General features: G+C 33.8%; 1 protein-coding gene across 1 annotated transcript; it reads right to left on the minus strand.

Annotated features, from left to right (window-relative positions):
* Nucleotides 1-9914: 9914 nt before the first annotated feature.
* LOC133313137 (uncharacterized) lies at nt 9915-11018 on the minus strand. The gene is made up of 3 exons (XM_061514462.1): nt 10915-11018; nt 10686-10848; nt 9915-10562 (listed from the first exon to the last, which is right to left on the minus strand). The coding sequence occupies exons 1-3, from the start codon at nt 11016-11018 to the stop codon at nt 9915-9917; spliced, it is 915 nt and encodes a 304-aa protein (XP_061370446.1).
* Between the last annotated feature and the right edge of the window lie 1569 nt (nt 11019-12587).

The following is a 12587-nucleotide window of genomic DNA, read 5'->3' on the forward strand; positions in this document are numbered from 1 at the left end:
TGTATAAAAAAAATTAAGAAAAATAGACTACCTGCCACCATCCTTATATATTTGCATACAATTGTCACACTCTAAGGTCTAAGCTAATAAATCATTCAAGTTGTTATCATCGAAGACATTCTGTTTCACGTGATCTTCAACTACATCATTCAAAATTGTCTTCATCTAAACTTTCATCATGAGATAAAGTTCCTTCATTTTCCACAATCCATTCATCTTCGGATGAAACATCAGCAATGTTATATTCAACAATTTTTCTAACTTGCTTAACATCATTCCAATAGTTAAAATCGCGATTTAAATCTTAAAATCGGGACTTTTAAATGTCTAAATCGAGATTTTATATTGTAAAGAATTTTAAGTGAAATCTAAATCGTTTTAGCAAAAATAAATCGTTAAAATCGAAATTTTAAAATTTAAATCTAGATTTTAACTACCATGTCGAGGACCAGAAGCATTCCCTCATGGTTGAAAAAAAGATTGGGGAAACGAGATAACCCGCCCCATGGTGCTTTATCAATTTAGGGTTGTGAAAGTTTAGACTAATTGAAGTTCTTAATTTTCTTTTCTTTTTTGTTTAGCGGCTGGATTATGCAGCAAAAGTTAAGCGCACACCACAAGCAGAGAAGTACTAAGTTGAGACTCTATCTAATCTGAAATATCCTTGCCAAACATGGTTAATATGATTAATTTCTTCTAATTTCTTTTCTAAGCTTAATTTGTCCATGTTTTTCTCGTACACTTTTGTTTGACCGCTATTTGAAGAAAATCAAATTAAATGATGAGTAAAAATTTGCCACCAATTAATAAACAGGATATTATCATCAATTAGCACAATTATTATTGTTGTGTCTTAACTTTGATTCCATACGATAAAATCGATATATAGTTTAAATGTTTAACATATATTTATGTTTTTATTATAGAAATATTTTCACTGTCGCACTTACTTACATAAAAGTGAATAGATCTTACTAATTTCTTTTGTTTTTTCTTTTCGAAATGAGACCCACTCACTTTTATGTGAGTATAGCAGAGAAACTTTTTTTATCCCTAGTTTAAAACACAACAATGCTAAAAACCATATTTGCTTATGTTTTTAACCTTATTTTTCATAAAAAGATTTGTTATGGACCAATTAAATGGTTTCCATTTTTATCCCCCACTACGTGAAGCACTTCACTCCCTTACTTTATCTCAACTTTCCTCCACTATATATAACCCCCCATAATTTATGTGTACAACTTCTCTAACTTTGCTAGTGTACTTCCTCTCTCTCTCTCTCTCTCTCTCTATATATATATATATATATATATATATGGGATATGATATTGTAACAATCAATTTCATCGTTAAATTAGTTATTTTGATCCGACGGTTCAGATTTGATACTTATATATTTCATTTCTCTCCCTTTGTCTCTCTTCCCTTCTCTCTCTCACTATACTATCTACACATACCTGACGCCGCTGCTGCACATCGCTGCCGCCGCGTTGCTTCTCGTCACCACCGCTGCGCCGCCGTCGCCCCTCTCACTTTTCTGCTCGTCGCAGTCTTTAATCTCTCTCAGAGTATATAATTAGAAAAGGGGTGACAAGAAATTTTTTTTTTGGGTCAAAAATCGATGCCACTTTTTAGGTGCCAATGTATTATTAATCTTAATGAAATCAGATCTGATGTTATAGCAGCTTTTTTGCCCTTCGAATTGGAAGGTAACAGAAGACTATGAAAAGATAAGATATAAACCAAATTAGATTAGAGGTTGCAAATTGCAACTCGCAAATTTATATCTTGAACGAGCATGCCGTACGAGATTTATAAATGATTTTCTTATATATTATTTTCCAAGGCGACGGCGGCGGCGCAGCAATGGTGACAGGAAGCGACGCGGCGACAGCGATGCGCAGCAGCGGCAGGTATGTGTAGATAATATAGTGAGAGAGAACGGAAAAGAGAGAAAGGGAGAGAAATGGGCTATATAAGTATCAAATCTGAACCGTCGGATCAAAATAACCAATCTAACAGTGAAATTGATTGGTAGTAACATTGATAGTAACTATACTTGGTTGTTACAATATCCTATCCTTTTTTATAAAAGTTAAAGCTATTTATATTTTTATAAAAATATTTAGTTTTAAAAAAAATATTTGGCTTTTGACTTTTGCTTTTCGTAGAAGTTAAAATTTTTAACTTCTGCAAAAAGTAGATTTTTGACTTTTTTTGTGACTTCTACTTTTTTTAAAAAATAAACATCCAAACAAACAAAAAACAATAAGTATTTTTTTTATTGAAAAAAAGCAACTTTAAAAAAAAAAAAAAAAAAACTCATCTAATGCTTCACACGCATCCGTTGCTAGATCTGATACACTTCGCTCTCACCTACTTTGATTACCAATCTCTTGAATGCCTGGTGGGCTAGAAGCCCTAGAACCGGTGGTTAAAGAGGTCTCCATCTATGGGCTAAAAAGCTCTAATGAGTCCAGAGTTAGGTTAGGGCCAATTCATGTGACTTTTAAAACTTTAATATTATATTATTAAAAACAAATTAAAACTTAAATTTATAAATTATTATACCCTATTTTTATACAAATCGATTTAGAAAAAATAATTTTGAATATATTTTAGAGAAAAATATTTCTAGTAGTAAATTTTTTTAGTATAGTCATATAAAACTAAATGGTCTCATTATAAAGAGAATGAAGAGAGAAGTTTTGTAGGACACAATTATTTTCATGAGGTATGAACTGGGAGAAAATGAATTTCGTAATAGGGATTTTGAATAAGATGACCTTTTCATTTTTCATTCTTATTCGTTTTTCAATATAAAAAACAAATAAGAATGAGAGGTGTTAAGCTTTCTTTTTTATCATCGTGGCGCCAAATTATTTTTCCGCAGGACTTCTCTTACAGTATCGTCACCGCAGTAGAGTTTAACTACCAAGTTCGGGATGGATGTGAGTGTGGCAGAAAAATAAAAGTTTGTAATTTATCTTACTCGATATATTATATTTTAACCTATCAGTTCTCATCTTTAAATAATAATATGAAATAATATGATAAAAAAAACCATAAAATAAAATTATCATTCACATAATGTTCAAAAAATATATGTTTCCAATAAATAAAATAATTAAATTTTAAGGAAAAAGTGTATATCATCTTAAAAGATGTAAAATTGTGTCATTTTAAGTGAGAGAAAGAGATAGATAAAGGGGGAGAGAGAGTGGACAAAAAAGATAAAGGTGTGGATCTCACTTTTTTGTGAGAGTGAAATGACATAAGTTATATCATTTAAAATGACAAACACTTTTATCAAATTTTAAATATGAGTTTCTTTTATTTTCCAGTTCTTTTCCTTACTAAAATTATACCAAAGTCTGCCGGCTTTTTGCTTTATAAATTTTTATTAGAACGAGATTTCAATAATAAAACCCTAATTTTATAGCATTTATATATATATATATATATATAGGGAAAAATCCGTTTACAAACTTTTTTGAATTTTTTCTATAAATTACACTATGTTCTCCCGGGAGAACATAGTGAAACTAGTGTTCTCCTAGGAGAATATAGTGTAGTGTTCTCCTGGGAGAACATAGTGTAGTTTGTAAACAAAAAAGTTTGTAAATATAATCTGCTCCATCCATATATATATATATATATATATATATATATATATATATATATATATATATATATATTAAATTTATTGAAAAAATGAGGGGGAGTTAAAAAATTTGTTGTTTTTATTATAGAAAAAATATTTATACTTTAAAAGGAGAGTCCTTTTAGATAAAAATAATTTTTTATTTAAAATTTAAATTAAAAAAAACTTTCATTCTTTTTCTTCATGATTTTTATTATTATTTTTATTTAAAATGACATAATTTTATAATATTTAAAAGGATATAAAAAAAAAGAAAAGAACAAATTCTAATCCCTTTTACTATATTTTTTTTTTCAAAAAAATCTTTAAATGGAGAAAAAAGTCTGTTCACGCAAATTGACAAAAGATAAAACTGTGGCTATACTTTTTTATTTGTCTTTTTCAAACTGAAAAGTCTGCTATGAAGCATCGACACTTTAAAGTTTCTGACGTGTCGTGTCCGACACTCCGACACTTCTAGACACACTAATACTCGTTGCAAAGACTCAAAAAAGGTTCAAAAATTACGTGCGTTGCATTTTGAGTTCCAACTATTAAATTCTTAGATTACGATTACTATTTTATTGATTTTAATATAAACATTTGAATATCTTATGTTTCTTTATAAAATTGATGGGTATTATAAGTTTAGCTTTATTTTTTTTGTTAAATTATTGAATATTAAATATAATATACACTACATAAATTAAAAATATTGTATAATATCAAAACGTGTTCTAACATGTCGAAATTTAACATTTTTTAGAATTAACGTGTCAAAGTATCGTGTCATGTCATATCTCGGACCTCGTGTCGGTGCAACAAAGAAAGTCTGTTATAATAAATAGTCTGTTCACGCGAATTGAAGAGTCTGTTCACGCGAATTGATAAAAGACAAAACTGTTATTCTAGCTTGTGTTAAATATACTACTTAGATACGTGATTAAATTCGTAAAGCTTCTAAACTGTAGCTAAAAAGAAAAAGAAAAATGGTGAAGTTTCATTACTAAAAAGAAAAATGGTGAAGTTTCATTACTAAGATAAATGATGGGATTAATATTCTTCAAAAATAATTTTATCCCTTGTATACGTATAAAAGTTTATAGGTTCCATATGAACCTATATAAATAGAAGAAAAAAAATATACCTTATATATTTTTATGTTAGAAAGTAATAGGGATCAGAATTTGATAACTCGTCAGTCTACTTCATATTCTCTTATTTGGCTTCATCACAAGCGCTTGGGTCATCGTGCTTTTAGTTTACTAAGTCTATGTTTCCCTAGATGGTTGTTATTGTTAGACTTCAACCATTTTCTGTTTAGGTGTTGAGTCAGCACTTTAATCACCATCTCCTTTGTATATATGTTTGTACTTGTAAATCCTTAGAATATATCAATAATAGAAGACCTCTTGCTATCACTCTTCTCTTCGTCTCTCTCTTCTCTCTCTCACCATGACTTCACCTAAACCTAATCCAGAGAAATGATTTAAAGAAAAGAAATCTTACTAGGGCAGGTTACGTTTACAATTTTTTTGTTTACAACTTTTACAACCTAAACTATGTTCTCCCGAAAGAACAATACTGAAGAGTGTTCTCCCGGGAGAATATAGTTGAGGTTGTAAGAGTGGTAAACAAAAAAGTTGTATATAGTTAAAGTTGTAAGAGTTGTAAACAAAAAAGTTGTAAACGTAACCCTTCCCGTCTTACTAATGCCAAATCTTATACTACCTCTGTGCACAAAATTAAGAAGTCCTCACAAACAATTTTTTTTTTTTGGTAAGGCCTCACAAACAATTTTTTTTTTTTGGTAAGGCCTCACAAACAAATTTAAATCTAAAAAAAGTTAACCAAAGTATAATTTATATTTATTTAATTTAATTCAATTACTTTTTCAATGTTGAAATTCAAAATATATTTTGTTCATATAAAAACAAGGGATAGGATATTGTGACACCCAAGTTATGTTACACCCATGTGACACCCAGTCAATCTCACCGTTAGATCGCTTATGTTGATCCAACGATTATATTTATTTTCATCTTTGTATGGTCATGATTTCCCAAATTTAAAGTGAAAGCATTAAATATGGGAAATCATAACCATACAAAGGTAGAAATAAATATAAAATATTAAATTTAGGAAATCGTGACCATACAAAGATGGAAATAAATATAACCGTTGGATCAACATAAGCGATCTAACGGTGAGATTGACTGGGTGTCACATGGGTGTAACCTAACTTGGGTGTCACAATATCCTATCCCTAAAAACAAATTATGTTATCTTCCAAAAATAAAATTGTGATTAGTAAACGATAATCTTTCTTTGAACATAAATTAATCAATATTTCCTATTTAAAGAACAATTAATCAATATTTACTAAACACAAATTATTTTTATTAAAAAATAAAGACAGCATTTTGATGTAACAAAAAAAGAAAAATACTTTGAAGCATAATGCACGTGGTGCTAATGAGGTAACTATAAGTAGTTAATTAAGCTCTCGTGTTCTTTTATGTTACTGCTTGTTTTAACGTAGTGAGTAAAGCACCACCACAATACTGTTATTTAATATGTGAGTATGCTAATGTGACCATTGATTCTACAGGTTGTCTTAAAAATGCTGAGTGAAATTGAAACTGTTGAGAACATACCAGAGTTCATTGAAGGTGTCAAAGCCAGGTGGCTATTACTTTCTTTTTGTTATATAGTTCTTACTTTTTGCCTATTTGTTATGCCCTGAAAGTATAGCATGATGCCTTGGTCTAGTTGCCCCCTCTTTTGGAGGTGTCATTGCAACAAGCGGGGGAAATAGTTTTAGTTGATATTATTTTCCTCAAGGAAACAAAAGCTCTCTGGTTTTGGACACCGAATCTACAAAATCTATGATCCAGAGCAAAGGACTCTTTGTTGGAAGGAGGATATTTGAGAAAAGGAAATTTGGAGGAAGAGAATACTTTTTACTACTAAACTCTTGTTTCTTCTTGGCTTGATACAAAATGATGGAGGACACACCTATTTATATTAGTGGCACCTCCTTAACCAATGGCTAGGATTATGCCAACACTATTCTCATCTAATGGCTACAAATCATTCTCTAGAATTCTCCACAATTTTCCTAGCCTAGATATTTCCATGGTAGTTTCTAGTTTGAACTATTCTAGATATTTCCATGGAGTAATCTAGAGTGGATTACTCTAGAATTTGGGCTAAACTACTCCTAAAGATTATTCTAGAAGTTGGGCCAAATAATAACTAAGCCCAATGGACCAAAAATTAATTAAATCAAGTTTATTTATTTATTCAACACCCCCCCTTAAACTTGATTTTGTAACTCCAAGCAATTTTCTCATCTTGACAAAGTCTTCATTCTTGAGTGGCTTGGTGAAGATATCTGCTGCTTGTTCTTGAGACTTGACATATTTTATATGCACCTCATTTCTTGCAATGTATTCCCTTATAAAGTGATAGCGTGTGTCAATGTGCTTACTTCTATCATGGAAGACTGGATTCTTTGCTAATGCAATGGCAGATTTGTTGTCAACATAAATATTGGTTGGCTCCTCTTGTTGCATATTCAACTCCTTCAGCAAGTTCCTTAGCCAAATGGCGTGGCAAACACACGATGTAGCTGCGACATATTCGGCTTCACAAGTAGACAGAGTGACAATAGGTTGTTTCTTTGACATCCGTGTGAAAGCAGTATCTCCCATGTAGAACACAAATCCAGTGGTGCTTTTTCTATCATCCATGTCTCCAGCCCGATCGCTATCACTATATCCAACAAGTTTATATTCATTAGAGGATGAGTAAAATAAACCAAAGTCGATAGTACCTTTAATGTAGCGGAGGATTCTCTTTGCAGCCTTCAAGTGCGTGGTAGTTGGAGTCTTCATGTAACGACTAACGAATCCAACAGCAAAGAGGATGTCAAGTCTGGTGCATGTCAAGTAGCGTAAACTTCCAACTAAGCTTTTGAAGAAAGTAGGATCAACATCTTCTCTTTCACCATACTTGGACAACTTAACTCCACATTCCATTGGGGTGTTGATAGGCTTGCAATCGTCCATCTTGAATTTCTTCAGTATCTCCCTTGCGTAACCTTCTTGAGTGATGAAAAACCTTCTTCTTTCTGCTTGATTTCAATGCCGAGATAGTATGCCATTTGTCCAATGTCAGTCATCTCAAACTCCTTCTTCATCACTTTCTTAAACTCTTCAAACATCCTTGGATTGTTTCCGGTGAAGACTAGATCATCCACGTACAAGCACACGATCAAAATATCTCCATCTTTGAGCTTGACATAAAGTGCATGCTCGTAAGGGCATTTGATAAAACCATTCTCTTGGAAGTACTTGTCTATTCGACTATTCCAAGCTCTTGGTGCTTGTTTTAGCCCATAAAGTGCCTTCTTCAGCTTCAATACCTTATCTTCATGTCCTTTGACTTCGTACCCTGCTGGTTGCTCGATGACACTTCTTCTTCAAGTACTCCATTCAAAAATGCTGACTTTACATCCATTTGGTGTATGCTCCACTTGTTTTGAGCTGCCAAAGAAATAATTAGTCTAATAGTTTCTAAGCGAGCAACAGGAGCAAATACTTCATCATAATTGATTCCTTCTCGTTGACTATAGCCTTTTGCCACCAATCGCGCCTTGTATCTTTCAACTTCTCCCTTGGCATTCCTTTTAGCTTTGTAGACCCACTTTACACCAATCGCCTTGTGCCCTTTTGGAAGTGAGGCTAGCTCCCATGTTTTGTTCTTCTCAATCGCATTGATTTCTTCATCCATAGCATTTCTCCATTTCTTGCTTTGAACGGCTTCTTGAAAACTCACTGGTTCACAATCAGCAAAGAGGCAAAACAAAGTGAGATTATCTTGATTTTCTGTTACCTCATAAAGTTCTTGCAAGCTCTTGAAGCGTGGTACTCTTTCGCTTGAACTTCCAGATGACAATAGTTCTTGTTGTTGACTTCTGATTGGTGAAGTTGGGGGAGTCATGGTCTCTTCTCTTTCTTGCTTTATCCTTGGTTGCTCCATCTCTTCATCTTCCATTAAATTGGGAAGTAAGTTGTAGTTTTCATCATGTAGACCCCAATTCCATTCTTCTTCTTCATTGAATTCCACATTTCGGCTAATGATGGTCTTTCCATTGTTAGGATTGTAAAGTTTATAGCCTTTAGAGTTAGAGTCATACCCTATGAAGATGAACTTCTCACTTTTGTCATCAAGCTTGGACCTCTTCTCATCATGAATATGTGCATAGGCTATGCTTCCAAATACTCTCAGGTGGGAGATCCCAGGCTTTCTTCCACTCCATGCTTCTTTTGGTGTCTTTCCACACACGCTCCTTGTTGGCGAGCGGTTTAAAAGGTAGACTGCAGTTGCAACAGCTTCAACCCAGAACTCCTTTGGCATCTTTTTGCTCTTGAGCATGCTCCTCGCCATGTTGAGAATGGTTCTATTCTTCCTTTCAGCTACTCTATTTTGCTGCGGGCTTCTTGGAACGTTTAAAGGCCTTCGGATTCCATTATCATCACAAAACTCTAGGAATTCTTTAGAAGTGAACTCTCCACCTCGATCGGATCTCATTGCTTTGGTCTCGCATCCACTTTCTTTCTCCACACTAGCCTTGAACTTCTTGAAGACTCCAAACACCTCTGATTTTTGATTTAGGAAAATACACCCATGTCTTTCTTAAGAAATCATCTATGAAGAGAAGAAAGTAATTACTCTTACTGAGTGAGCTTGGCTTCAATGGTCCACAAACATCTGTATGTATGAGCTCGAGCGACTTGTTGGCTCTTGACAAAGACTCATTTGGAAAGCTCTTTCGACATTGCTTCCCAAGTAGACATCCTTCACATAGTTGGTCAGGTTGACTGATGGAAGGCAATCCTCTCACCATCTTTTTCTTGTATAGTAACTCAAGACCACCAAAGTTGAGGTGTCCAAATCGTAGATGCCACAGCCAAGATGCATCCCTGTAGCAGGCTTTGAGACACTTTGCAATGTCGTGTTGAATGTTCAACAGAAACATTCTATTTCTTGACATAGGCGCCTTAGCAATCAAGTTATTTTGATTATCTATTAAAGAAAGAGTATTATTTTTTAAGTGAACATCATACCCTTTTTCTAAGAGTTGCCTTAGACTCAAAATATTATTCTTCATGTTGGGCACATAGTACACATTAGAAATGAATTCATGCCTCCCGTCTTTTAATCGGATAAGAATCTTACCTTTGCCTTTCTCTGGTGTTTTTTATTCATCTCCAAATGAGACATTTCCATTCACCGATTCGTCAAGTTCCATGAACATGTTTCTTTTTCCACACATGTGATTACTTGCCCCCGAGTCTAGATACCATGTATTCTCCTGTTCTCCTACATTGTCGTTGCGTACCATCAACAGAGTGCCATATTCTTGACTTTTCTCTTCCACATAGTTTGCCTTCTCCTCAATCGTCCTTGTAGGGGCTCTACATTCAGAAGCATAATGGCCGAACCTTTGACAGTTGTAGCACTTGATTTGTGATTTGTCACGCCTTGGTTGGAAGTCACCTCTTCCACGACCTCTTGTTGAGCTTTCTCCTCGATCTTCATGGGCATAGTTGTTGTTGAAGCCTATACTTCCACATCCACGACCTCTTCCTCGACCACGATATCCTCCTCGTCCTCTTGTGTTGCCAAAGTCTTCTTCCTTTCCTTTGAAGTTGAGTTGTGTCTTGAGTAATTGTTCACCAATCCCTTGCTTTTTCTTTTGCTTATCCTCATATGCTTGTAAGGAGCCCAAGAGTTGCTCTATTGTCATAGCTTCCAAATCTTTTGTTTCTTCTATGACAGTGACAATATGATCGAATTTCGAGTCTAAAGATCGCAAAATTTTCTCCATAATTTTTACATCATCTATCTTTTCACCATTTCTTTTTAATTGATTAGTCACCGTCAAGACTCTAGAAAAATAATCGGAGATACTTTCGGCATCTTTCATGTGTAAAGTTACAAACTCACTTCTTAGAGTTTGAAGACGTACCTTCTTGACCGGCTCAGCACCCTTGTAAGAGGTTTGTAGCTTCTCCCATGCTTCCTTTGCGGTGGCTGCCTCCAAAATTTTCTCAAAATCATCTTCATCCAATCCTTGATAGATGAGATAGAGAGCTTTCTTGTCTCTCTTTCTTGAATCCTTCAAGCTATCCCTTTGAGTTTGGGGTAGAGTGACTCATTCTTTTGGCTCATCGTAGCCTTTCTCTACCACTTCTCACACATCTTGTGATCCAAGGAGGGCCTTCATCTTGATGCTCCAATTATCATAGTTGCTCTTGGTGAGCATAGGGACTTGGAAAGGAACAATGTTGCTACTTGCCATTTCTCTAGAAAGGATCTTAAGGCTCTGATACCACTTTGTTGGAAGGAGGATATTTCAGAAAAGGAAATTTAGAGAAATTTGGAGGAAGAGAATACTTTTTACTACTAAACTCTTGTTTCTTCTTGGCTTGATACAAAATGAAGGAGGACACACCTATTTATACTAGTGGCACCTCCTTAACCAATGGCTAGGATTATGTCAACACTATTCTCATCTAATGGCTACAAATCATTCTCTAGAATTCTCCACAATTTTCCTAGCCTAGATATTTCCATGGTAGTTTCTAGTTTGAACTATTCTAGATATTTCCATGGAGTAATCTAGAGTGGATTACTCTAGAATTTGGGCTAAACTACTCCTAAAGATTATTCTAGAAGTTGGGCCAAATAATAACTAAGCCCAATGGACCAAAAACTAATTAAATCAAGTTTATTTATTTATTCAACACTCTTAAGAAAACTGGCGGATGAAGTGTTTTCCATTTATCACATTCTTCCAATAGTCACCCGGGTCTTTTCTTGCATAGCTTAAGGTTAACAACCTATTTCAATAGAGATAGATATAAGAGAAAGGTCATGACCAACATATGACTTACTCATTCGTTGGTTTAAATTACAGAAACAAGTGAGTTACTTGAAATGAAATCATGGAATGATAAAATAAACTTTCATAGAGCTGCTTCAGAAAAAGCTTACTACCAAGAGAAGATAGAAGACTACAAACAATGCAGAGATGGACTTCATTTCTTTGCTCAGATGTGGACTCCTCAACTTTGGAAGATGGATCTGTCTTTTTAAAGGAAGTGATCCACAAATATAATATATATGGAAAATGATAAGAGTAAATAAAGTGTTAGTGGTTAAGGTTAGAAAAAAAGAAAAGAGTGGTTAAGATTAGCCTTACAACTTTTAGATTCATCATCACGTACGTTCATGTGAGTTCAAAAATAATTCCTGTCGTGTTTTCCTTTCTGTGTGGAGTCCTGTCAACCATAAAAAATTCAACTCCATTAATTGATCACGTCCTCCAATTAACAAAGAACTTCAGCAATACAATTAAGTCAACCATTAAAAATTCAACTCCATTAATTAATCACATCCTCCAATTAACAAAGAAATTCAGTCATGGTCTTCATAAATTTCCACACAAATTTTCATGCATACCCCACCAAATTCTCCTCTTGAATCAGCAAATATAATACAACACATTTTTCAAAATTTAGATTTTCCATCAAACTCAACAAATTGCCTCTACGATCATCGTGAATGTAAAAGAAGTTACAAAGGAATGAGCAACATATGTTATTAATCATATGAAAGTCTTTAAATAGACTTCTGTAACAGCTACGGATACAATTGAATGAATCAGTTATACTAGCAAACCTAAGATCAAGGGATCAGATTGCATGAAATATGCTAATCTTCAGCAACCGAACAATACAAACTTACACCAAAATAATAACAAATCCTATAACAAAATAACAAACTACAAGCTGTTATATCCTATCATAATACTCCCCCTCAAGTTGGAGCATGGAGGGAGGAGATACCCAACTTGGATAATAAGAAT

The sequence above is a fragment of the Gastrolobium bilobum genome, unplaced genomic scaffold (genome assembly GCF_033153095.1).
Source record: "Gastrolobium bilobum isolate Gb01-03AN ecotype WA unplaced genomic scaffold, APGP_CSIRO_Gbil_v1 utg4070, whole genome shotgun sequence".
In the NCBI taxonomy this organism is placed as follows: domain Eukaryota; kingdom Viridiplantae; phylum Streptophyta; class Magnoliopsida; order Fabales; family Fabaceae; genus Gastrolobium; species Gastrolobium bilobum.

What these genes read in the sequence shown, in the direction of transcription:
- LOC133313137 (XM_061514462.1), bottom strand. Translation starts at nt 11,018, where the DNA reads ATGGCAAGTAGCAACATTGTTCCTTTCCAAGTCCCTATGCTCACCAAG. An exon ending in CTCCTTGGATCACAAGATGT is followed by an intron (nt 10,849 to 10,914) that starts GTGAGAAGTGGT and finishes CCAAACTCAAAG; the next exon opens with GGATAGCTTGAAGGATTCAA. An exon ending in GTGCTGAGCCGGTCAAGAAG is followed by an intron (nt 10,563 to 10,685) that starts GTACGTCTTCAA and finishes AATGGTGAAAAG; the next exon opens with ATAGATGATGTAAAAATTAT.